General features: G+C 48.3%; 1 protein-coding gene and 1 pseudogene across 4 annotated transcripts in view; both read left to right on the top strand.

The window, feature by feature from the left end:
* The first annotated feature begins 3,846 nt into the window (after positions 1-3,846).
* The window catches only part of DRC7 (dynein regulatory complex subunit 7), a 36,921-nt gene continuing 14,353 nt past the window's right edge, over positions 3,847-26,414 (top strand). Inside the window, exons 1-8 of one of the 4 annotated variants that reach the window (XM_011971816.1) lie at positions 3,847-3,898; positions 5,485-5,614; positions 6,965-7,204; positions 7,901-8,075; positions 9,196-9,321; positions 11,083-11,277; positions 14,020-14,178; positions 16,350-16,568. In XM_011971816.1, the coding sequence (XP_011827206.1) occupies positions 7,002-7,204; positions 7,901-8,075; positions 9,196-9,321; positions 11,083-11,277; positions 14,020-14,178; positions 16,350-16,568 (1,077 nt within the window). In that variant the 5' untranslated portion in view covers positions 3,847-3,898; positions 5,485-5,614; positions 6,965-7,001. Of the gene's footprint in view, positions 3,899-5,484; positions 5,615-6,817; positions 7,205-7,900; positions 8,076-9,195; positions 9,322-11,082; positions 11,278-14,019; positions 14,179-16,349; positions 16,569-26,414 lie in introns of all 4 variants that reach the window. The other 3 variants (XM_011971818.1, XM_011971817.1, XM_011971819.1) reach the window with 3 other exon arrangements.
* Positions 23,017-24,193, top strand: LOC105533384 (annotated as a pseudogene).

Below are 26,414 nucleotides of genomic sequence, written 5' to 3'. Positions count from 1 at the left end.
AAGGAGGAGGAGAGGAGAGGAGAAGAAGGAGGAGGAGAAGGAGGAGGAGGAGGAGAGGAGAAGGAGGAGGAGAAGGAGGAGGAGGAGGAGAGGAGAAGGAGGAGAAGAAGGAGGTGAAGGAGGAGGAGGAGGAGAGGAAAAGAAGGAGGAGGAGAAGGAGGTGAAGGAGGAGGAGAGGAGAGGAGAAGAAGGAGGAGGAGAAGGAGGAGGAGGAGAAGGAATAGAAAGAAGCAGAGAAGGAGGAGGAGAGGAGAAGAAGGAGGAGGAGGGAAAAGGAGGAGGAGGGGGAGGAGGAAGGGGGGAGGAGGAGAAAGAAGAAGAAGGAGGAGGAAGAAGAAAGAAGAATAACAATTATCACCTGGTCCCAATTCCCAGACTCAGGGGAAATTCTGGGTCGCAGAGTTTCCCAAACTGCTCAGTGAGATGTGGGACCAACAAGACCACAAGCCCCTGATGGCTGGGCTTCCTGGCTCAGATGGAGAGGGCAGTAAGGAGGTGTGACTAGCATTGGGGGTGCACTGCTTTTCTGGCTGGCTCTCCACCCTGGGGCTAGGCAGGGGCCGAGGGGCTGGAGTTCCTCATCACCTGGGGTTCCTGCAAAAGCAGCTCCAAGTGCCAAGCTGAGCACCCATAAGGCCAAGGGGGCTATGGTGAAAATACACCCCAAAGCCCAGAGCGGATGGATGGAGTTCCTCCGTCATTGCACAGCAACAACAGCAACCTAGGAGATGGGCCGTCATCACAGGCGGGAGCACAGACCCTGACCTCAGTTCACCAGTTTCAAATCGATCTTCGCAACTTCTCTTGGGCAAATTCTTCAACTACTGAGCCTGTAAAACAGAAATAGCAGCAGCTGCCCCACAGGGCTGATGAAGGAAATGAATAAATGCGACAGTGCCTGCAAGGACAGTGCCTGGCCTGCCTGGCCCAGAATGAGTGTGACGAAGTCAGAGCTTTGCCTTGGCCATCATCTCATCTGGTCCTGGGCACAGAGAGGGTCCCTTCTGCCATGGCTCCTGCCTGGTTCTCTGTTCTGCCCAAATCTCTTCATTCCTTGTCTTTTTTCAATACCGCATAGCAAATACACAGGAAACAAGAAGACTCTTTTGCTCTATGCTGTCAGATAGACAACACTAAAAGATATAAATCCTTCATCAATGAATGGATTCAATGCAATTACAATAAAGATTTTGGGGCAGGCACGGTGGCTCACATCTCTAATTTCAGCACTTTGGGAGGCTGAAGCAGGAGGATTGCTTGAGCCCAGGAGTTCCAGAACAGCCTGGGCAGCATAGCGAGACCCTGTCTCTACAATAAAATAAAATAAAGGAAAAAAATAAATATTCTAATTGATTTTACTTTTTTGGATTCTCCAGAAACTTTTAAAATTGATATGGAGGCATATAGACCTCAAATAGCAAAGTCAATCTTAATGGAAGAGGGCATACAGGAGGCGGAGGTTGTAGTGAATAGAGATCGTGCCACTGCACTTTAGCCTGGGAGACAGACCTAGACCCTGTCTCAAAAAGGAAAAACAGAAAGAAGGCATAGAAGGAAGACTTAACGTCTAGACATAAAGATATTACAAGGCCAGTTTGGTAAATGTAACGTGGAGTCTGTGCAGGGATAGGAAAGAGTCTGTGCAGTGGAACAGCAAACAGTGCTCAGAGGCAGACCCACAGACACCTGGGGGATTTAATACATGACAAGGGTGGCATGGTCATTTTCAGAGGAGGAAATACCTAAAACTAACATATTAGTTCATGAAGACACATTTAAAATCATTAGTTATCAGAGAGCTGAGATTGAAATGACAATGAGACCTCATTGTATCCTTATTAAACTGATGAACTAGAAAGCTAGATAGTACCAACGGGAGGGATGATATGGGAGCCAGGGAGAGTCTAGACTGCTTCAGCTGCCTGGAGAAAAACATAGTGCTTCTACTGAGTCAGCAATCTTGCTACTGGTTGTTTATCTTAAAGAAACATTATTCCAGATCTAGACTCTTCTAGACCTGTGTAGCATTGTCTGTGATGGAAGGGAGTTGGCAGCAAATCTGAGTGGTCTGTCCAGTCCACCCAGCATTTGCTGGGGAGTTCCCTTAAGACTGCCCCAAACCGTCAAGAGATAGGGCCAGCTGGAATTCCAAAGAAATAAACACTAAAAGCAGGGGTGATCTGTATCCGTCCAAAGCATTGATTAGGGAAACGTACATAGGGAAGGCTGTAGTATTCTCATGATGGACAGCAAGAAGGGAGATGTGTCTGTTCATAACGAGGAGGTGGGTTTATGGAGTTTATATGAGGGTTTAAGGAATTTGGTTCAGGGCTGGGGCATGTTTAGCATTTGTTTGATCTTTCCATGTTTCCAGCAACAACCTAAACCACTATCAGTGCCTGGGGACGTTGAAAGCTCCCTCTAGAACACTTGGACACCGAATGCCCGTCACTGGAAGGACAAAGAGGTAATAACACAGTAACATGGAGAGATCTTAAAAACACAGCCCTTCATGAAAATATAAGAACCAGAAGGATATATTCATTCAGTCTCATATTAAACATATATTTAAAATACCAGCATGCAAAATAATACTCATTTTGGAAAAAAAAAATACGCATCAGAACTCTTGCTTTATAGAGATGGGAAATGAAAGTGGGTATGGAGAGAAAAAGGAATGAATAAATATGTAAAAGGAATAAAATATTGCATGGGGTTGAAAAAAGAAAATGAAGCCTATGCTGCATCCCACCAGCATAACACATCACCTGTTTTCCTTTCTCCTCCCTCCTCACTTCCCTCCCTCATCCCAGCCAGTTCCCCACAGAGGTAATTATGAGTTGCTTAGCACCAAGTCTGAAATACACACACCCTCTGGTGAGCTCTCCACAGTGCAATTGATCCTTTACAGCTTATTTTTATGGCTGCATGATATTCAAACCGGGAGGGGGAAAATCATTCTCTATTCATGAGAACTGAGGCAATTCCTAAGTTTTTAGCAGTAACACTAACTGTGCAACCCTGTCAGCACAGTGACAGTCTGGATTCCCTCCTGGCAGACCTATCCCCTGACCAAAAAAGGCCTGGGCACCCCTCCCTCCAAAAATAAAACAGTAAAGATTATATTTTAGGACTATATTAGTACAAACATAAATATAATTCAGGGCAGATTCATAGTTATATAGTCATTATTATTCTTATTTTTTTCTTCTGAATTTAAAAGAAATTAAACATTTTCACGAGCCACTAGCCTAATGGATAGGTTTTCCCCGTACTTCGAAGTAATGTTCTACATCAGAGCCCCGGCCTGGACTAGAACCCAGGACTCAGTCAAGGCAACGTGGCTCTGTCCACCACAGCTGGCAGCTACTCCAGGCCTCACACTGGTTTCTGTCCGTCTGGATCACGGCCACATTCGGCATGCGGTGTGGCAGGGGCTGCGGTGTGCTGGTAGATGTTTAACAACTGGCTTGCTCAGGGGAAAAGCCCTGGTCTTGGCATTTGCTAATTTTTGTGGTGTAAATAACCCCATGGCCTTTTTTTTTTTTTTTTTTTTTTTTAAGAGAAGGTCTCACTATATATTGCCCTGGCTGATTTTGAACTCCTGGGCTCAAAGGATTCTCCTGCCTCGGCTTCCCAAAGTGCTGGGATTACAAGTGTGAGCCACCGTGCCCAGCCCTTTTAATTTTTAATAATGGCTGTGTTTCACAAACATTTTGAAAAGGTTAACAACTAGCACGTTGATGCCCCGCTATACCAGCGCACCGCTGGCCCAAGGACCCATGCAACCTGGGAAGACTACATTTCCCAGAAGCCTCCTCTCCCAGGACCGGCCTTCAGCGTCCCAGGCTGTTACCATGGAGATGGCTAACTGCTAGCGCAGGCTGTCCTCGGAGGGGTGAGGAGGGAGCAAGGGACTTGGGGTGGTTGGACCCTGTCTGGCAGGGAGAGGGCGAGGCTGGTGGCCTCCTTCTGCCTGGGGGCCTCCAGCCCTGATCTTTCTGGGGAAGTTGTTGGGGGGTGTGTGTGTGTGTTCATGTGTGTTGGGAGGAGGAAGTTGCTGGTGGAAAGGGGGTACAGGAAAGGGCCTGTGGGTTGGGGCCCAATCTAGGGAACCTTATGACAAGACTGCCTTCCCCACACTGGGCTATAGCTGAAGAGGCCACCTGTGTAGGGAATAAAGTGCTGTGGGTTCTTCTCCCCAGCTCTGCCTCTGATGGTGTTCTGGGACTGACACATTGGCTTTCTCTTCATCCTACTTCTTTCCTTGCCCACCACTCCCCCACCATCCCTTCTAGCACTTCCCCATCTCACATCTCTTCTAGCCTGAGATGCACAGGTTTCACAACCAGAAATACTTGGGCTCAAATCCCAGACCTGCTACTTACTAGCTGTGACCTTAAGCAGTGCACTCAACCTCTCTGGGCCCCAGTCTTCTCATCTGCAAAGTGAGTGTCCTAAGTGTCTGCCTCACAGAGTCAGTAGAGGATAAGTGAGATGATCTCCGTACAACCCTAAGCACAGGGCCTGGCACACAGTAGGCGTTCAGCAAACTGTAAGTGCCTTGTAATGGTGATGACTGCCCTCCCTGTGCTCATTCTCTCTGGGACCAAGAGGCCGATAAATGGATCTGATGACTGGGAAGTGCTGCTTGGCTAGAGGTTCTCCCCTGAGGATCTGGGGTCCTGAATGCTGTTGGCCCACCTGGGCTTGGGTGGGCTCCAGCCAGATGAGCATTCATCCCCTCCTGAGTCCCAGAACACAGAATGTCAGAATTGGACAGAAAATATCTGCCCTCCCTTCCTATTGTAAAGAGAAACTGAGGCACAGAAAGGCGCAGACAGTGACCCAAGGGTCCAGCAGGAGCTATTGGCAAAGCCAGGGTTTCCCCAACCGGGCTCGGTCCTGGCTGGTGGCCAGTGACTCACCTCCCTAAGAGGCCGAGGCGGCCCGCGTGGGTGTGGCGTGGGGAATGGGGCCAGCCTTTATCTGCTGCTCCCTTCTGCCCTCTTGTTCCTGGCTTCACCCAGGGAAGTGGGGGATGATGACAAAGTCGAGGGGATTCTGCTTTTTTCTCCTCACTACTCGCGCCCTTTGTCCTGTGGGTTTCCTTTGTTTTCCTCCTCTCTGGACCCCTGTTTACTGTAAGGAAAACAGATGTTGGAGGAGAGAAATAGAAAGACCCCAGCTGGGAGGCTGCATCAGCTGGGGTGGCGTTGGGCGGTGTGGATCAGGGACCCCCATAGAGGCTGACATTTCTTATATAAGGAAAAGCTGGAGGTGGCACTCCAGTCCTCTGTGGCACCACAGCTCCCTGGTCTCTTGGCCCTGCCATCCTTAGCAGGCTACTTTAGCCCTCATGTGTGGTCACCTCATGGTCTCACCTTGGCTGCCCCACCTCCCACTTTATCTCCACATTCCAGGTGGGAGGAGGAGAAGGGCGGAGGGCGCCCCGATAACTTCTGCCCACGTCTCATTGGCCAGAACCAGGTCACATCACAGGGCCACCTCTAGCTACAAGAGGATCTGGGAAGCTGAGCAATTCAAACCAGGCACACTGCTGACCCCACACAACTGGGGTTCTGCCGTATAGAAGAGGAGACTGGATCTTTGGGTAGGTGACTAGCAGTACCCGCTCAGTGAGGCTCTGCTCTGTGGTCGCAGGACATATGGTGAGCACATGTGGCGTCTCTGCGTGGATCACAGAATGAAGCCTGTTCTCTGGGCGGGCACAGGCCTTGGCCAAGAGAGAGCAGGCTCTGTTACCCCCACCCCCCACTTCCTGTTTGTGTGCCCTGGTGCAGGCACCTTCACTCTCTGTGCCTTGGTTGCCAATTTGGTCAGGTGAGATATCATTCACCTGCCGTCTTCATTTTTGGGTGGGTTGTAGTCCATATTACCTTACTGTTAGGATTTTCTTTAAACCAATTTATTTATTTATGTATTTATTTATTTATTATTTATTTGAGATGGAGTCTCGCTCTGTTGCCCAGGCTAGAGTGCAGTGGTGTGATCTTGACTTACTGCAACCTCCGCCTCCCAGGTTCAAGTGATTCTTCTGCCTCAGACTCCTGAATAGCTGGGATTACAGGCGTGCACCACCATGCCTGGCTAATTTTTTGTATTTTTAGTAGAGACGGGGTTTCGCCATATTGGCCAGGCTGGTCTCGAACTCCTGACCTCAAGTGATCCACGTGCCTCAGCCTCCCAAAGTACTGGGACTACAGGCATGAGCCACCGCACACAGCCAATTCATTTATTTAAATAGGAAACGTGACAATACTATAGTAATCTCCACAGCATTAGCAGTACTTATCATTGATAACTGTCAGCTGGCACAATGGCTTATGCCTGTAATCCCAGCACTTTGAGAGGCCAAGGTAGTAGGATCACTTGAGGCTAAGAATTCAGTTTGAGCCTGGGCAACATAGCCAGACCCTGTCTCTACCAAAAAAAAAAAAAAAAAAAATAGCCAGGTGTGGTGGTGCGTGCCTGTGGTCTCAGCTACTGGGGAGGCTGAGGTGGGAGGATTGCTTGAGCCTGGGGGTTTGAAGCTGCAGTGAGCCATGTTTGCGCTACTGCACTCCAAGCCTGGGTGACAGAGTGAGACCCTGTCTCAAAAAAATAAAAAATTTAAAAAAGGATAACTGTCAAATATACTAAAAGCAAATTGACATGTGTCCTGCCCTGTGCTGTCCTGATGATGGCTTCCAACCGGAGGCCTGCTTTGTCTTTGTTGTAAAGGAATATTTGCCAGGATTAAAAAGGTGTTACAGATGGGGTAGCACCAAACAGAGACCTTCTCCATGTTTGAAAGGAAGTCAGAGAGGGAATCACTGCCTTCCTATGTGCTCTACACCTCCCCAAAACCATCTCCCAGGCCTCCCAGGGATGCCCTGGTGGTGTTGGTGGCTCCTGCCTGGTCTGACAGTCAGCCATGGCATATACTTCCCCTTCCCCACAGAGACATTCTGTCTCCAGACAGCCAGAGACGCTCCAGAATGGAGGTCCTGAGGGAGAAGGTGGAGGAGGAGGAGGAGGCAGAGCGGGAGGAGGCGGCCGAGCGGGCTGAATGGGCGAGGACCGAGAAAATGATGAGGCCAGTCGAGGTGCGGAAGGAGGAAACCACCTTGACACAGGAGATGCTCAGAGACCTGGAGAAGAAGCTGTCGGAGATCCAGATCCCCATCTCAGCGGAGCTCCCGTGAGTGTGGCAGGGTGGGGGCCCTGGCAAGGGCAGACCAGGGCTGGGCACAGGGAGACCCACAGAGTGGTGGCGACTGGTCTGGCAGGGTGACCAGTTAAGAGTGAAGGCTTTCTGCTTTCAAATGGCCTGGGCCGAGTGTCCACGCTCCCCCCACTAGCTGTGTGACCTTGGGCAAGTCACTCAGCCTCTCGGTGCCTCAGTGCCTTTATCTGTCTAAAAGTGCAGGTGCTGGCCGGGCGCTGTGGCTCACATCTGTAGTCCCAGCACTTTAGAAGGAACAGGTGGGAGGATCGCTTGAGACCAGGAGTTCGAGACTGGCCCAGGCAACATAGCGAGACCCCCATCTATCTCGACAAAAAATACAAAAATTAGCCAGGTGTGGTGGTGCCTCTAGTCCCAGCTACTTGGGAGGCTGAGGTGGGAGGGTCACTTAAGCCCAGGAGTTCTAGGCTGCAGTGAGCTATGACTGTGCTACCGCACTCCAGCCTGGGCAACAGAGCAAGACCTGTCTCTTAAATATAAATAAATAAATAAATAAATAAATAAATAAATAAGCAGATGTTAATGATACCTGCTTTCTCAGTAGCTGTGAGGATTAAATGAGGAAGGGATAGAGCCAATGGCAACTCAGTGGAACCAGGGCTCCTGAGTACCAGGCATGGTTTCCCTAATGCTGTCCCTCTTGTGGCACAGGGCCTTTACCAAGGACACTATTGACATCTCCAAGCTGCCTGTTTCCTACAAAACCAACACACCCAAGGAGGAACACCTGCTGCAGGTGGCAGACAACTTTTCCCGCCAGTACAGCCATCTGTGCCCGGATCGCGTGCCCCTCTTCCTGCACCCCCTGAACGAGTGTGAAGTGCCTGTAAGGCTGGCATGTTGAGGGCAGGGCCAGGGAGCCTGGGGCTGGAGAGCAGAGGGCACAGGGAAGTGGGGTGGGTTCTCCAAGGGCACTGGGCCAAATCACAGACCTCCTGTGGACTGGAGTGCTTCTGGTCTGGGGGAAACATAAACTCCAATGCCAGCAGGCCTCAGCAGGCTCAGTGCAGAGTACCCTGGAGGGTGGTGGTGGCCCGGAGACCCCATGCCTCACCTAAAGAGGCAGCTGCTGATTGCTGCAGGGGAACTACAGGTGTGGGGCTACCTGATCAAGAGGAAACTGGGGATTTGTGTGGGAGTCTCTGATTTTTAAATGCTGGCAGCTGACATAAATGCTAAACATCGTCACGTGGGCCAAATAAAGCGGGTCTGTGTGTCCCTGTCAGCCAATGGGCAGCTGTTTCCCACCCCCTGGATGAATCCCATGTCATTCCATCTACAGATGGAGAAACTGAGGCCCAGAAAGGCTCAGACACATGCTCTGGGTCACAGGGCTGGAAGGAAGAAGCCAGAGCTTAGGTTCTTATGCCTGTTCTGGTCCAGTTTGTCTTATTTCTCTGTCCTTCGCTGGACAGGCTGACCTCTGAGGCTTCAGACTGTACTGGCCACCAGCTGGCCCCAGCCCAGCACCTCTGTAGGCCCCAGGGAGAGCATCGCTCCTGGGAGGAGAGCACAGCGCTCCCAGGAACCCCAGGAAACAGATCTGATCTTCTCATTCAGCCCTGACTTGCTGGGTCACCTCAGGCAGCTCTCAAGCCCGCTCTGGGCCTCAGGTGTCTCCATGATGCCCTAGGGGTTGAAGGCGGCAAAACTTCAAAGCTCTTCAAAGTCCAGATCCAGAATATGCTTGTGCTGTCTCCAGGTGCTGGCAACGTGATGGGGGCCTCCCAGTCATTGCCACTGCACCACTGATGGCTGCCATGCACCAGATCTGGGCGTCACCTTCCCAGCCAAGGGCTGCTCTGGCACCCCAGGGCATGTGGGCCTGGCCTCCTGCATTTGCTTGGGCCTCTAGGGTCCCCCTGTGGATTCGGAGAAGGCCCCAACACTGGATCTCAGAGGTTTTTACTGCCATGACCCCACTGGCACCATCTCTTTCCTTGCAGAAGTTCGTGAGCACAACCCTCCGGCCCACACTGATGCCCTACCCCGAGCTCTACAACTGGGACAGCTGTGCCCAGTTTGTCTCTGACTTCCTCACCATGGTGCCCCTGCCCGACCCCCTCAAGCCGGTAAGCGCCACTCACAGGCTGCATGCCTGAGCCCACTAGGACTAAGATGGTGTGAGAAACAAACTCACCCATCCAAACCCAAAGAATGGAGTTAGAGGCCGGGTGCGGCAAGGTGGGTGGATCACAAGGTCAGGAGTTCGAGACCAGCCTGACCAACATGGTGAAACCTCGTCTCTATTACAAATACAAAAATTAGCGGGGTGTGGTGGCGTGTGCCTGTAATCCTAGCTACTGGGGAGGCTGAGGCAGGATAATCACTTGAACCTGGGAGGCGGAGGTTGCAGTGAGCCGAGATGGCGCCATTGCACTCCAGCCTGAGTGACAAGAGCAAAACTCCCATCTCAAAAAAAAAAAAAAAAAAAAATGGACATAGAGACCTGGAGAACAGTGAAAGTGAGACTTTGAATGATGGTCTCGCAAGATTGGGTGTCTGATAGGCAGACACACCCAGCACAGTTTTAACAAGCAATTTATCCCCTAGTGCGCAGGTCCCTCCCCTGGTTCTTCACAGGCTAAGTACTATGGGGCCACAATCTTCCCAGACATCGCCTATTGATTGTTAGACAGGGGCTTTAGGTGTTTTTTCTAGGGTTGTTTTGCGGCATTTTGTTGCAACCCGCAATGCATTGCAACCCTAGTTAGCTCAGGGGCTCTTTAAGTATTTGACTTACGACCTAGGTAACTGGGCAAGCTGATAAGAACAGCTACTCGGGAGGCTGAGGCAGGAGAATGGCGTAAACCTAGGAGGCGGAGCTTGCAGTGAGCTGAGATCCGGCCACTGCACTCCAGCCTGGGCGACAGAGCGAGACTCCGACAGAGCGAGACTCCGAAAGAGCGAGACAAAGCCAGCTATTTAGCAGACTAGTAAACTTTTATCTTAGGCTAAACTTCTTTGGTTTGAGTGAGGGCAGCTAAGGCGGTAGGTAAGGCGGAGGAAGGAGGAGGCTGACAAACAGGCATTGGCTATTCAAGCAGGGGCCTAGTATATCCTGGGTTTTTATTTTTGGTAGTTTGCTGACCTAAGCAGATTCAAGGCACTTTTCCTTGGAAACTGATCACTGTGTACATTATTTCCTTCAATGGGATGCCAGGCATGGTCTGGGAAAAGGAAGTTCAGCCAGACTCAGGGCACAGCCTCTCAGGGCCCTAAGGGCAAACAGGCCCAGAGAGAGACAGCCACTTGCCTGAGGACACACAGCAAGCCTGGGCTTCTGGTTCCCGCCTCTTTTCTCCTTTGCGTTCAGAGCTTCCCTGCCATGGCTTCAAGAGGTGCAGGAAAGAGAAGGGAGGCCCGGCTACCCATGACCCTAACCCCATCTTTGGGTTTCTGATCAACTCCATCAGCTTCTCCTTCAGAATAGAGGGAGGGAGGAAGAAAGGGCGAGGTCACCAGTGGAGAACTGATAAAGGGAGGAGGAGGAAAGGTAGGGATCAAAGGAAAGGGGAACATTGGAGTGAAACAGTAAACTTACCAATCAGAGGGCATTAGATCAGACACTTTTACAGTCCAAAAGGTTTTCTCTATCAGGAAGTCCATAGCCCCTTCAAATGACAGGCAAATGTGAATGGCATGGTGTCTGGCTTTCATTCCATTCTTAGCAGGCTCCCTGACCCCACAAGGGTTAGGGGCCCAAAGCAGGTCCAGCCTGTGCATTGGTCCTGGCTCCCCGCCCTGACAGGTGGTGGGCTGTGACCGGTGGGGAGGACAGGCTGGGGCAGTGGAGCCCCAGCTGTGCTGACCGTCCGTCCCACTATGACCAGCCCTCGCACCTGTACTCCTCGACCACTGTGCTCAACTACCAGAAGGGGAACTGCTTTGACTTCAGCACGCTGCTCTGCTCCATGCTCATTGGCTCCGGCTATGATGCTTACTGCGTCAACGGCTACGGCTCGCTGGACCTGTGCCACATGGACCTGACGCGGGAGGTGTGCCCACTCACTGTGAAGCCCAAGGAGGTATGGTCGGGCTCGAGCTGCCTGGGTTTCCCAAAGGATGCACATTCCCGGTGCTGTCGTGCCATTCTTAGAGACATCCGTCCCTGCCGCCTCATCCCCGGCCCTGGCCACGTGGACAGAGATCCCTCACCACCAGCCCTTCCGCTGCCCTGGAGTTCATATTTCAAACCACCAGTGATTTATGTCCTCAATGTCTTAACACATCCAGCCCAGTTTTCCAAGCTGGCTGTTCTTCTCTGTCTGTTGTAACTCAGTTTTCAGTTACTATGCTCCCTGCTTGGTAAATTTTATGAATGCCACATAGCTTATATCTTAAGTCAAATGATTCCAAATTTACCCTATGCATTTGATAAAAATCCAGCCAGCCATTTTTATATAAGAAAATAGGCCGGGTGTGGTGGCTCACGCCTGTAATCCCAGCACTTTGGGAGTCCAAGGCGAGTGAATCACTTGAGGTCAGGAGTTCGAGACCAGCCTGACCAATATGGCGAAACCCCGTCTCTACCAAAAATACAAAAAATTTAGCCAGGCGTGGTGGCATGTGCCTGTAGTCCCAGTTACTCAGGAGGCTGAGACAGGAGAATCACTTGAACCCGGGAGGTAAAGGCTGCGGTAAACTGAGATTGTGTCACTGCATTCCAGCCTGGGTGACAGAGCAAGACTCCATCTCAAATAATAAATAAAAAATAACAGACAAGTGGACAGACATTTGGTTCTCAGTCCCACACTCCCGAGGTAAAAAGCCCCCCACCACCCTGCTTTTGTTTTGAGATGGGGTCTCTCCTACTCTGTCACCCAAAGCTAGAGTGCAGTGGCATGATCTCAGATCACTGCAACCTCAGCCTCCCAAGTGGCTGAGACTACAGGCATGTACCACGATGGCCAGCTAATTTTGTTTGTTTTTTGTAGGTTCTCACTATGTTGTCCAGGCTTGTTGTGAACTCCTGGACTCAAGCAATCGTCCCGCCTCAGCCTTCCAAAGTGCTGGGATTATAGGCATGAGCCACGGTGCCTGGCCTTCAGGCCCCTTTTTAATAGCAAAAAGAAAAAAAAGAAAATCACCAACCCCTCAGTGGCTGGTGGCTGTGCTTTTAGATTTGCTCATTAAGAATTCCATAAGGACCAGAGGCTGCTACAGACACAAGAAACACTCTGAAATGAATATCAGAATCACAAATGCATCTCTTTACATTTAGACAACAGTCATACTACAGACAGAAAATGCTCTACATGAGGTGGATTAATTCCAGGACTCTGGGATCAGGGTCAGGCTCCCGTGGGTATCTGCAACTGGGGGATGGGGATCCAGGGGCCTGAGGCACCCAGCAGGATCACTGTGTAGCTGTGTTATACTTGGGTGAGCACCCAGGGACCCCAGGGTGGGTGCTCTGGTGGGAGAAGGGCGAGATAGAAGGGGAGGCACAAGAAGAGCCTTGCTCTCTCAGGCCCGCCTCCCCAAGAGAAGATGGAGCATGAGCTCCACCATGGCTTTTGGCTTCAAAAGCCTCGGGCTGGGCGCGGTGGCTCATACCTGTAATCTCAGCATTTTGGGAGGCTGAGGCAGGTGGACCACTTGAGCCCAGGAGTTCCAGACCAGCCTGGCCAACATGGCAAAACCCCATCTCTACTAAAATATAAAAATTAGCTGGGCGTGGTGGTACATGCCTGTAAACCCAGCTACTCCGGATGCTGAGCCAGGAGAATCGCTTGAACCTGGGAGGTGGAGGTTGCAGTGAGCTGAGATTGCACCATTACACTCCAGCCCGGGCAACAGAGGGATACTCTGGCTCCAAAAAAAAAAAAAAAAAGGAGCCTCTGAGCTCCCACCTGGGCATCTCAGCCCTCTCAGCTCAGCCAAAAGCTTAATGATTAACTTTATATCAATAACAAACAGATGCAGAGAATTTTTGGGTTTAAAATCCACTTTTATGTTCATTGCGCTCGTTGCTCCCCATGATGGCCCAGTGTGGTAGGTATTGTCACTTTTATTTTACAGATGAGTATGTTGATGAAATCAAAAGGTAACATAATGTGGCCAAAGTCACACAGCGGGAAAATGGAGGCTCAGGAACTGAAGCCTGGGTCAGGTGAACTTGAAACCCTGGAGATTCACTATTTCTCCTTCATAACTATCACAGGCCCACTTCTGCAGCCTCTGCAGTGCACTTTCCTGGGAACACTTCTTACCACCTAGCACATATTTGTACACACGCAAGTGTACACGTGTACACACACACACACACACACTCTCACACACACAGAGTTTATTCTCGTTCCTGACCCAACAAATTCTTAAAGTCAACATATGAGGCCCTCTGATGACAAGATCTGAAAAATCCAACTCCTGACAATTCTCCCCACTTCTGGATCAGACCCAGGTCATGGCTAGGATGGGTGGTGAGGATTGAAGAGGAGAAAGCCACACCTCCTGAGCTCCTGGCCCTGACGGGTACCTCCCTCGCGCATTTTTTCTGTCTTCACTTCTCAGAAAGAGGCTGGGGAGAAAGTTCCTATTATTCTCACACCATGAACCTGAGATTCAGAGAGGTGAGAGGACCTCCCAAGGTCAGGGAGCTGGAGCTGGGGCTCCCTCTGCATTTAGGGCCAGAAAGGCCACAGGCTACAGGAGTAGCTGCCATCCCCTGGTCTGAGGGACTGGCTGGGCAAGTCTCACCTCTTAGAGTTGCATGTGTGAAGGGGGGATGCAGGGCCACTGACCCTTCCTCTTCTTTTGGGTGACAGACCGTCCAGAAGGAGGAAAAGGTTCTGCCTAAGAAATACACCGTCAGACCCCCCAGGGACCTGTGCAGCAGGTTTGAGCAGGAGCAAGAGGTAAAGAAGCAGCAGGAGATCAGAGCCCAGGAGAAGAAGCAGCTGAGGGAGGAGGAGGAGCGCCTCATGGTGGGTCCTCAGCCTCAAACCCCTGGGCTCAGCTATCGAGAAATGACTGCTAGGGATGGGAAAAGAGGCACAAGTCATGGAAGGGATGTGTGTATGGACCCCGCAACTAGGTCCACCTCACAATCACCCCCGACCTCTACCCGGCCCTGCAGGAATCTCCCACTGGTGGTCAGCCAGCTTCTCATGATGGACTCCTAACATCAGGGCACTGTACTGCCTGGGGTAGCCCATTCTATGCTAGGCAGCTCTGGTGTCCTCTTTGCTTTAGACTCTTACTGGCGATATACCTGCATATACTCTCCCATCCATTCATCCTCCTATCTCTCTTCCCATCCATCCTCCCATCTCTCTTCCCATCCATCCTCCCATCCATCTTCCCATCTGCCCATCCATCCATCCATCCATCCATCCTCCAATTCATCCTCCCGTCCATCCATCCTCCCACCCATCCATCCTCCCACCCATCCTCCCATCCATCCATCCTCCCATTTCTCCTCCCATCTATCATCCTCCCATCCATCCATCCTCTCATCCATCCTCCGATCTCTCCTCCCATCCATCCTCCCATCCATCCTCCCACCATCCTCCCATTTCTCCTCTCACTCATCCTTCCATCCATCCATCCTCCCATCTATCCACCCTCCTACCCACCTATTCTCCCATCCATCCATTGTCCCACTCCATCCTCCCATCCATTCTCCCATCCATCCTCTCTCATCCATTCTCCCATCCATCCTCCCATCCATCCATCCTCCCACCCATCCATCTTCCCACCCATCCTTCCACCCATCCTTCCTCCCATCCACCCATCCTCCCATCCACCCATCCTCCCAACCATCCATCCTCCCATCCATCCTTCCATCCATTCATCCTCCCACCATCCTCCCATCCCTCTATCTTCCCATTTCTCCTCCCATCCATCCGTCCTCCCATCCATCCATCCTCTCACCCATCCTTCCATCCATCCATCCTCCCATCCACCCATCCTCCCATCCATCCATCCTCCCATTTCTCCTCCCATCCATCCTCCCCTCCGTCCATCCTCCCATCCATCCATCCTCTCACCCATCCTCCCATTTATCCATCCTGCCATCCATCCATGCTCCCACCATCCTCCCGTCCATCCACCCTCCCATCTGTCCATCCTCCCGTCCATCCATCCTCTCATCTATCCATCCTGCCATCCAGCTATCCTCCCATCCATCCTCTCATCCATCCTTCCATCCATCCATCCTCCCACCATCCTCCCATTTCTCCTCCCATCCATCCTCCTATCCATCCATCCTCCCATTTCTCCTCCCATCCATCCTCCCATCCACCCATCCTCCCATCCATCCATCCTCTCACCCATCCATCCATCCATCTATCCTCCCATCCACCCATCCTCCCATCCATCCATCCTCCCATCCACCCATCTATCCATCCTCCCATCCTTGCATCCATCCATCCATCCATCTTCCCATCCACCCATCCATCCTCCCATCCACCCATCCTTCCACCCACCCATCCTCCCATCCACCCATCCTCCCATCCATCCTCCCATCCACCCATCCTCCCATCCATCATCCCATCCATTCATCATCCCATCCATCCATCCTCCTATCCATCCATCCTCCCATCCATCCATCCTCCTATCCATCTGTCCTGCCATCAGTCCTCTCATCCGTCCTGCCAGCCATCCTTCCACCCATCTCCCATCTCTTCTTTCAACTCCACACTCCTATCCTTCCTCCAATCCTCTTTCCCCCCTCCCTTCTTTCCTTTCCTTCCATAGAGTATTCCTTGAGCTTCTCTTCTGGTCCAGACCTATTTATACATAACAATGAACAGTCACAGTTCTCTCAGAGGGAGGCAGATAAGGAAGCTGCTTGGTCTCCCATTTCCTTTCTGTGGATGAAACCTCACCCAAAGTCATGACATATAAAGCCGGTAACCCCCAGACGCCCAGTGCCCCAAAGAGTCCAATTTGTAAACCACAGATCTAGTCGGACTCTCCCATTGTTTTGATTTTACAAATGGGCTCAGTGGTTGGGTGATGGGAGATGAGGTGGGCCGTCACACTCCAGTTGATGGTGCCGTCTGCATCAGAGCCCAGCCCCAGGGAGATGTCTGGGCCCCTGACACTCCTCTTCCAGCCATCTGACTCATAGTCACCCACCTTTCCTTGGCAGGAGGCGGAGAAGGCAAAGCCGGATGCCCTGCATGGCCTGCGGGTGCACTCCTGGGTCCTTGTGCTATCGGGGAAGCGCGAGGTGCCTGAGAACTTCTTCATTGATGCATTCACAGGACATAGCTACAGCACCCAGGATGAGCGCTTCCTGGGCATCGAAAGCCTCTGGAACCACAAGAACTACTGGATCAACATGCAGGATTGCTGGAACTGCTGCAAGGTGCCTGGGGAAGGGGAGCTGGGTGGGCGTGGCAGGCACAATGCAGGTGACAGGAATAGAGGGAAGCGATGGCAGCCAGACCTTGGGGGAGAGCGGGACACCAGGCCATGAGGGCTTTGAACCTTCTCCATAGCTGAGTCTCCATGGCCCACTCCCTTGCCCATGAGTAACCATTCTGATACGATTATTGTCTCTCCTGATTTGTGTATCCTTCTAAAATGTGGATTGTTTGCATTTTTAAAAACCTCTATTTTGAAGTGTAACCTACATGCAGAAAAGTGCACTCATCCCACGCATACATACAGTTCAACGAAATTCCACAAATTGAACACACCTTGGTTTCCTACACCCAGATCAAGAAATAGAACATTGGCCGAACCCCAGAAAGTCCCTTTGTATAATTACTATCTTCCCCCAAATGTATTTTTAACTTATGTATGTGGCACTGGTACACACACGCACCTACAAGAGGATACAGAGGAGGTCACGATCCTAAATGTACATGTCATTGAATTATCACACACTGAACACACGTATGTAGTCAGGACCAGCATAAGCCCCCTCATGTCCCCTCCTGGCCACCAACCCCGCCATCGTCCCCAGAGTTAAGCACTACCTTGACTTCTAACAACATCCATTAGTTTCATCTGTTTTGGGAGTTTACATCAGTTGAATCACACAGTGATTCAATACTCTTATGCCTGGATTCCTTCACTCATGGTTATGTTTATGAAATTCATTATGGTTTTTTGTGTGGTTTGTTCGTTTTCATTTTTTATTACTTTTCCATTGTTTGAATACACCAGAACTTATTTGTCCTTTCTACAGTTGCACATTGAGACTGTGTCCAGTTTGGGACTATTTTGAATAGTGCCGCCATGAACATTTGTATACATGTATTTCAGTGAACACATATACACATTTCTGTTGGGTAACTACTGAGGGGTGGAATTGCTGGGTCACAGGGTGGGCACGTGCTCAATTTTAGTAGATACTGCCCGATTTCTCAAGTGATTGCATCCATTTACACTCCCACCAGCAATGTATGAGGGTTCTCGGAGCTCCATCCACATCCTTGCCAATACTGCATACTTTCTTTTCCATTTTAGCTGTTGTAGCGGACATGTAATGGTATTGCACTGTGGTTTTATTTAATGCAATTGATTTTTGGCTGGGTGCGGGGGCTCACACCTGTAATGCCAGCACTTTATGAGGCCAAGAAGGGTAGATCACTTGAAGTTAGGAGTTCGAGACCAGCCTGGCCAACATGGTAAAACCCTGTCTCTACTAAAAATAAAAAAAATAACCCAGTGTGGTGGTGGGCACCTGTAATCCCAGCTACTTGGGAGGCTGAGGCAGGAGAATTGTTTGAACCCGGGAAGCGGAGGTTGTAGTGAGCCTGTATCGCGCCACTGCACTCCAGCCTGGGAGACAGAGTGAGACTCTGTCTCAAAAAAAAAAAAAAAAAAGCAATTGCTTTTTGCAAACTGTTCACATATCCAGTAAATTTTAAACCTACTTATTCATTTTAAAATTTAATCTGTAAAGACTTTGGGATTTTCTGCATACACAATCAGTCCTACAGCTGAATGACGGCCGTTTTATTTCTTTATTTTTAATCCTTATACTTTTTCATTTCTTTTTCTTGTTTTATTTCTCTGGTTAGTACATCCAGTATAATGTCAAATTGAAGTGGGGATTCTGAATATCCTGTCTCAGTCCTGATTCACAAGTAAAGCCTTAGTATCATAACATTTCACTATTTTTATGATGTTTACCTTGACTGTACGGTTTTTATAGCTAGCTACCCTTTAACTAAGGGATTTCTTTCTGTTTGCTAGCAGTTTTTAATCAAACAAAATTTGTTTATATCAAATTTTTTTCATCTATTAAATGATCATAATTTTTTCTTCTATTAACTGGTAAATTAGACTGTGTTCCCCCCCTTTTTTAAGTTGAGGCATAATTGACATAGCATAAATCTACTAAAGTGCACAAGTTAGTGGCTTTTGGTATATTTACAAGACTGTGCAACTATCACCACTATCTAATTCCAGAATTTTTTCATCACCCCAAAAGAAGATTTTTTTTTTTTTTTTTTTTTTTTTTTTTTTTTGAGGCGGAGTCTCCCTCTGTCGCCCAGGCTGGAGTGCAGTGGCCGGACCTCAGCTCACTGCAAGCTCCGCCTCCCAGGTTTACGCCATTCTCCTGCCTAAGCCTCCTGAGTAGCTGGGACTACAGGCGCCCACCACCTCGCCCGGCTAGATTTTTGTATTTTTTAGTAGAGACGGGGTTTCACCGTGTTAGCCAGGATGGTCTCGATCTCCTGACCTTGTGATCCGCCCGTCTTGGCCTCCCAAAGTGCTGGGATTACAGGCTTGAGCCACCGCGCCCGGCCGAAGATTTTTATTTTTTGAGACAGGGTCTTCCTTTGTTGACCAGGCTGGAGTGCAGTGATGCGATCATGGCTCACTTCAACCTCAATCTCTGGGCTCAAGCAATTCTTCCACCTCAGCCTCCAGAGTAGGTGGGACTACAGGCATGTGCCACTATGCCCAGCTAATTTTTATATTTTTTATAGAGACAAAAAAATGGGTTTTGCCATGTTGCCCAGGTTGGTCTCAAGCAATCCACCCATCTTGGCCTCCCAAAGTGCTGGGATCACACGTTTGAACCACCGTCCCATACTCTGAAAAGAAGATTGTGATTGAGATTATACTGGATCCATAGATCAATTGAGAGAGAACTGTTTTATCAACAATATTGAATTTTTCACCCATGAACATGGTATCTCTCTTCAGTTATTTAAGTCTTTTAAAATTTCTGTCAGCAACATTTTGTAGGTTTCAGTGTACAGTTCTTGCACATCTTTTGTCAGATTTATTCCTAATAAATATTTCACTTTTTGATGCTATGATTTTTTTTTAAATTTCAACTTCTGACTATTCTTTGGTAGTGAATAGAAATGCAATTGATTTTTACATATTGATTTTCTATCCTGAAATCTTCCCAAATTAACTTATTTGTCCTAATAGCCTTTGTGTGGATTCCATCAATTTTTATATAGATAATTATGTTATCTGTGAATAAAAACAGTTTTACTTCTTTTCCAATCTGGATGCTTTTCTTGCCTTATCACACTGGCTAGAATCACCAGTAAATATTAAATAGAAGTGATGAAAGCACACCTGTTTTTTCCTGATCTTAGGGAGAGCATTTAGTCTCATACCATTAAGTATAGTATTAGCCACAGGTTTCTCTTATTGGTTCCCTTTATGAAATAAAGGAAGTTTTTCTCTAGTCCTAGTTTGCTGAGACTTTTTTCAGAAATAGATGCTAGATTTTTGTCAAATACTTTTTCTGAATCTATTGATATTATTATGATTTTTCTTTTTTAGTCTATCTACATGGTAAGTTACTTGGATTGATTTTTGAATGTTAGACTAACCATGCATTCCTGGGATAAACCTCATTTCATTAGGATGGTTTAATCATTTAAATATTACTGGTTTTGAACTGAAAATTTTGCTTAGAATTTCTGCATCTTTGTTGAAGAGAGATATTGTTCTGTAGTTTTCTTAGAGTATCTTTGCCAGGTTTCGTTATCACAGTAATGCTGGTCTCGTGGAATGAGTTGGGAAGTTTCCCTTTTCTTCCGTTTTCTGGATGAGTTTCTGTAGTACTGGCATGATTTCTTTTGTATATGTTTGCTGGATTCTCAAGTGAAGCCATCTGTGGCTGGAATTTTCTTTGTGGAAGGGTTTTAAGGTACAAATTCAATAGGGATATTCAGGTTATTTCTTTTTGAATGAGCTTTGGTGTTTGTATCTCTCAAGAAATTTGTGCATTTGTTTTCAAATTTGTTGTTATAAAGTGTTCAAAATAGCTCCTTATTTTCCTTCTAATATGTTAGAGTCTTTAGTGACATTACCCCATTCATTCTTAATATTGGTAATGTGTGTGTCTCTCTTTTTCTCCTGTCAGTCTGGTTAGAGGTTTGTCAGTTTTGTCGGTCTTGACATAGGGGCAGGCCTCAAAATCAGGGCTTTGCCAGTGAGGATTCGTGGCTTTTTCCAGGAAATAATTCAAGGGCAAGCTGGTGGTGTTACAGGCAATTTTTTTTGAAGTGGCAGCATACGGCAGCAGCAGACGGACTGCTCCTTGTGGAGCAGGGCTACCCCATAGGCAGTGTGTCCAGATTGTAACCACCCAAGGGACTCACCTCGCCCGCTGCCTAGACAAAGCTGATTCAAGACTGGGGAATTGCAATAGAGAAAGAGTAATTCATGCAGAGCTGGCTGTGTGGGAGACCAGAGTTTTATTATTACTCAAATCAGTCTCCCATAGCATTCTTGCATTCAGGGAGCAGAGTTTTTAGGGACAACTTGGTGGGTTGGGGGAGGCCAGTGAACCAGGAGTGCTGATTGGTCAGAGATGAAACAATAGAAAATCAAAGCTGTCTTCTTGCACCAAGTCCGTTCCTGGGTAGGGGTCACAAGATCAGATAAGCCAGTTTATCCATCTGGTGGTGCCAGCTGAGCCATCAAGTGCAGGCTCTGCAAAATATCTCAAGCACTGATCTTAGGAGCAGTTTAGGGAAGGTCAGAATCTCGTAGCCTCCAGCTGCATGACTCCTAAACCAAAATTTCTAATCTTGTGGCTAATGTTAGTCCTACAAAGTCAATCTAGTTCCCTAGGCAAGAAGGCAGTCTGCTTTGGGAAAGGGCTATTATCACCTTTGTTTTAAACTATAATAAACTAAGTTTCTCCCAAAGTTAGTTCAGCCTGCACCTAGGAATGAACAAGGACAGCTTGGAGGTTAGAAGCAAGATGGAGTCAATTAAGTGAGATCTCTTTCAATGTCTCAGTCATAATTGTGCAAAGGTGGTTTCAAGAGTAGCAGCTCAGAGGCACTTCCCCAGTCATATTTATATCCACTTTAATCATATGCAAATGAAGGGGCAGATTATGCAGAAATTTCTAGAAATAGGGTGGTAACCTCTGGTTCACTGGGTCTTTGCCATGGAAAGGTGTAATATCTGGGTGTTGCCCTGGCCCCGTTTTAGCTAGTCCTCAATTTGGTCCAGTGTCTGAGTCCCCCGCTTGGAAGTCAAGTCCCACCTTCTGAGTTGAGTCCCACCTCCTACCTCATTGTCAATAAACCAGTTTTTGGTTTTGTGGTTTTTCTCCATTGTTTTTGTTTTCTGTCTCATTGATGTCCACTCTGATCTTTATTATTTTATACCTTTTGCTTACTTTGAGCTTCATTTACTCTCTTCTAGTTTCTTAACGTGGAAGCTGAGATAATTCATCTAAGACTGTTCTTTTTTTTTTTTTTTTTTTTTTTTTTTTGAGATGGAGTTTCGCTCTTGTTGCCCACGCTGGAGTGGAATGGCGCAATCTTGGATCACTGCAACCTCTTCCTCCTGGGTTCAAGTGATTCTCCTGGCTCAGCCTCCCAAGTTGCTGAGATTACAGGCATGCACCACCATGCCCGGCTAAGCCTGTTCTTTTCTAACATAAGCCTTCTTTCTCTCGGAAGTACTACTTTAGTGACATCCCACACATTTTACTCTATCGTGTTCATTTTCCTTCCATTCAATATGCTCTTCAATTTCCATTTTAATTTCTGCTTTAATTCATGGACCATTTGAAAATGTGTTTAGTTTACAGATATTTAGAAACCCTCTAGAGATCTTTCTACTGTTGATTTCTAATTTAATTCTGTAGTGATTAGAGAATATAACTTGGTATGACTTCTATTATTTTACACGTGCTATAGTTTGTTTTATGGACCATAATATGGTCTGTCTAGGAAATTCACCAAATTCTTAATATGGTGAATTTTCTGTGTGTACTTGACAAGAATGTGTATTTTGCTGTTGGGTAGAATGTTCTATAAATGTCAATAATCTCAAGTTGATTGATAGTGTTATTCAAATATTGTATATCTTTGCAGATTTTCTGCCTACATTTCTTTCAATTATTGACAACATTATTGAAATCTTAGGGCTACAGTTTTGGATTTCTCTATTTCTTCTTTCATTTCTATCAGTATTTGCTTCATGTATTTTGAAGCCCTGCTATTAGATGAGTAAATGTTTGAGATTGTTATGTCCTCATGACGAATTGACCTATCAGCATGAAATAATCAGCTTTTTCCCTAGTAACAGTTTTCATTCTGACATCTATTTTGTCTGATATTAATAGAGCCACTGGAGCTTTGATTTGTATTAGCATTGGTTGTCCTCTTTGTGGAACTGTGAGTCCATTAAACCTCTTTTTTCTTTGCACATTACCCAGTCTCGGGTATGTCTATCAGTGCTCTTTCGTTGTCTCGAAGGCACTCTGTTTCTGACCAGGCCAGTTTCCCTTGGGTCCTTTTTAAGGAGACCCTGAGGAATGGCTTTCTCGTTTGCTTGGTGGCTTGGTCTGTCTGTCCATCTGCATGGCGGACACAGCCAATCTGGTGCTCCTGAGCTCCTGTCTCACCATCCTGTCCCAGCTGCTCTCATGGGGTATGAGCCTCTTCCTGCAACAGCATGTCAGAATACTTTGGGGCAGCAAGTAGGTCAGCTTCCTGGTCCCTTTAGTTATACTCAGTACATTGCCAGCATTCATGGGAGGTGCAGGTTGTTCACACACTTAACTCCAAAACTGCTTGGGAATCCACGGTCAAATTTTGCAGTAGTTAGGACCTGGAAATGTACAGAAAGCTGTCTCATCTTCCTTTGACCGAGTTATCATGGAGATAAGTCGAGAGATAATCACTTGTTCTGCTGCTACCCCCATCGCACATCCCTTCTGCATGATTACTGAGATTTATGGTACAATTCATTGACAGAGAGTCCAAGTACTGTGAACTTTGTGACTCCATAGCAAACATCTACTGGGAAGAAGGCATCCTAGGATTTCTCATCTGTCTTGTTCCTCACCTCCTCCTAGGCAACATCATTTCTTTATGGCTCTGTAACTCGCTGGCCTACCTCATCAATACCTATGCACTCTGGTGGGGCATGGCGGCTTACACCTGTAATCCTGATACTTTGGGAGGATGAGGTAAGAGGATCGCTTGAGCTCAGGAGTTTGAGACCAGCCTGGGCAACAAAGTGAGACCTCATCTCTATAAAAAAATTTCAAAAAACTTAGCCAGGCATGATGGCATGCACTTGTAGTCCCAGCTACTAGGGAGGCTGAGGTGGGACAATTGCTTGAGCCCGGGAGGTCAAGGGTGCAGTGAGCCGTGATTGTGCCACTGCACTCCAGCCTGGGCAACAGAGAGAGAGTCTCTCTCTCTCTTTCTCACACACACACACGCGCGCACGCATGCACGCACTGGGCAGTGAGGTTTCTATCAGGAATGAAATGAACAGTATGAAGAGTTATTCTCAAGCTGTCACAAAACTGCTTGCCAGTGTGTTGACCTATCCCTTTGTGCTTGTCTCTAATCTTATGGCTGTCAACAGCCATGGGCTTGCTGGTGGACCCCCTTCTTCCTTCCCAGTATATACTACTTGCATAAATTGCCGGCGCATGCTACAAAAACAGGGAAATATGAGCCGAGGAAATAGCTTGTTTTTCTCAAAGGATCCCTTTGGAAGACTTGTTTTGACCTGAGAATGTGAATTTGAAGATGTAGGGTGAGACAGTGACATTTCTGTAGTCCCAGATGCACCAGACTATGGGAGACAATGTTGATTTCTATATAGTGTTCCACACTTTTATTTTATTTTATTTTTGAGACAGACTCTCACTCTGTCACCCACGCTGGAGCGCAGTGGCGCGATCTTGGCTCACTGCAATCCCCGCCTCCTGGGTTCAAGTGATCTTCTCACCTCAGCCTGAGTAGCCGGGATTACAGGCAGGCACCACCACAGCTGGCTAATTTTTTTGTATTTTTAGTAGAGACAGCGTTTCACCATTTTGGCCAGGCTGGTCTCGAACTCCTGACCTCAAGTGATCTGCCCACCTTGGCCTCCCAAAGTGTTGGGATTACAGGCCTGAGCCACTGTACCTGATGACCTTTTTAAATGGTCATTTAGTCTTGGGGAATGAATAAATAAGTAAATAAGTGTCAGAGGGACGACTGCCGGCCCCTGCAGGAGACACGCAGAGTTGATGCATGATTGCTCTGCTGGTTGCTCTGTCTCTGTGAAGAAGTCAGAAGCTCCAAGATAGAGAAACTTCTGCCTTCAGCAAAGGAGACGCCTCTCGTCACTCTGCCTCCGTTAGACACTGATTCCAGGGTTGTGGGAAGTAACACTCAGTAGATGCTCAAAATAGTCTCTAGCTGTTCAATACATGTTAACTATTGTTGCTCCCATTTTACAGGTAAGGAAACTGAGGCCGAGTGAAGTGAGATCGCTTCTCCCACACCACACAGAGGGAGAAGAGCCGACACTGCCCTCCCCCAGGGCCTGGGCTCATCAGCACCATGGTGGTCGGTGTCCTCTGAAGGCGGATGCTACAGTCCCTTCAGAGGATGCTACAGTCCTCCTTCAGCCCTTCTTCCAGCCTGAATGTCCCCATCCCATCCATCAGGCTCCAAGGTGAAGGTGGAAGTGAGGCCAGAGGGGCAGTACTGTACCAAGTGAGGGCATGAGGAAGAGATGATGACATAGGCTGTCACTGTTACCACCACACCAACATTGGAGCAGCTGCTTTGTTTCTTCAAAGAACCTTGAAATAGTGAGGGGTTGGAGGAGGATGGTAAGGCATCCACAGAGTGACTGCCTGGTGCTAACATACCCTGGACACATGGATGTGGCCGTTGTCCATTCAATTACGCTTTTTCTAAAGAAATAGAACTTAAAGTAACAAAGCATAATATCTAACTACTGCTTACACTGGTTTACAAAAGTAACAAAATGTAGGCCAAGAGTGAAAGTAGGTTGGCCAGGCACGGTGGCTCACGCCTTTAATCCCAGGACTTTGAGAGGTCAAGGTGGGTGGATCACCTGAGGCCAGGAGTTCAAGACCAGCATGACCAATATGGTGAAACCCCATCTCTACTGAAAATACAAAAATTAACCAGCTGTGGTGGCAGACACCTGTAATCCCAGCTAACTGGGAAGCTGAGGCATGAGAATTGCTTGAACCTAGGAGGCAGAGATTGCCGTGAGCCGAGATTTCACCAGTGCACTCCAGCCTGGGCGACAGAGCAAAACTCCATCTCCAAAAAAAAAAAAAGTGTGAAAGGCGGCAAATATCTATACAGTTGGGTTGCTATCCACTAAGCCCACTAAGCTTTGTCCGCAGTCGCTGTGACATCTACCAGCAGTTCTCTCCCCTACTCTCCTCTGTGGCGCCCCCTACTTCTCTCCCCTCCACCCACCAGCTAGGGCAGGGAAATACTCAGGAGCCCTCCCAGGACTCACACATGACAGTGAGTACTAGGCTTAGTGTTGGCTTCAGAACAGCTTAATATTAACACCCCTCCAGGCAGCTGTTCTGCAGCCTTTGATTTCCTCTGGAACATGATTTAGGGTGGGGAGAACACCTTGCTCTAGGAAGGTGTTGATTAGAATGTGAGGTGCTCCCCACCTTCTAGGAATTATCTGACAGATGAGCCACTTTTATTGAGGGGACCGAGGCTTCAGGTGGGCTGGGTGAAAAGAGGTCAGGAGTTTGAGACCAGCCTGACCAACATAATGAAACCTGTCTCTACTAAAAATGCAAAAATTAGCTGGGCTATGGTGGCATGCACTTGTAGTCCCAGCTAGTCAGGAGGCTGAGGAATGAGAATCACTTGAACCCAGGAGGTGGAGGTTGCAGTGAGCCGAGATCGTGCCACTGCACTCCAGCCTGGGCAACAGAGGGAGACCTTGTCTCAAACAACAACAACAA

The sequence above is a fragment of the Mandrillus leucophaeus genome, unplaced genomic scaffold (assembly GCF_000951045.1).
Source record: "Mandrillus leucophaeus isolate KB7577 unplaced genomic scaffold, Mleu.le_1.0 Scaffold125, whole genome shotgun sequence".
Lineage (NCBI taxonomy): Eukaryota > Metazoa > Chordata > Mammalia > Primates > Cercopithecidae > Mandrillus > Mandrillus leucophaeus.
The sequence above is the reverse complement of the archived record's forward strand: the minus strand, read 5'-3'. Positions and strand labels throughout refer to the sequence as shown.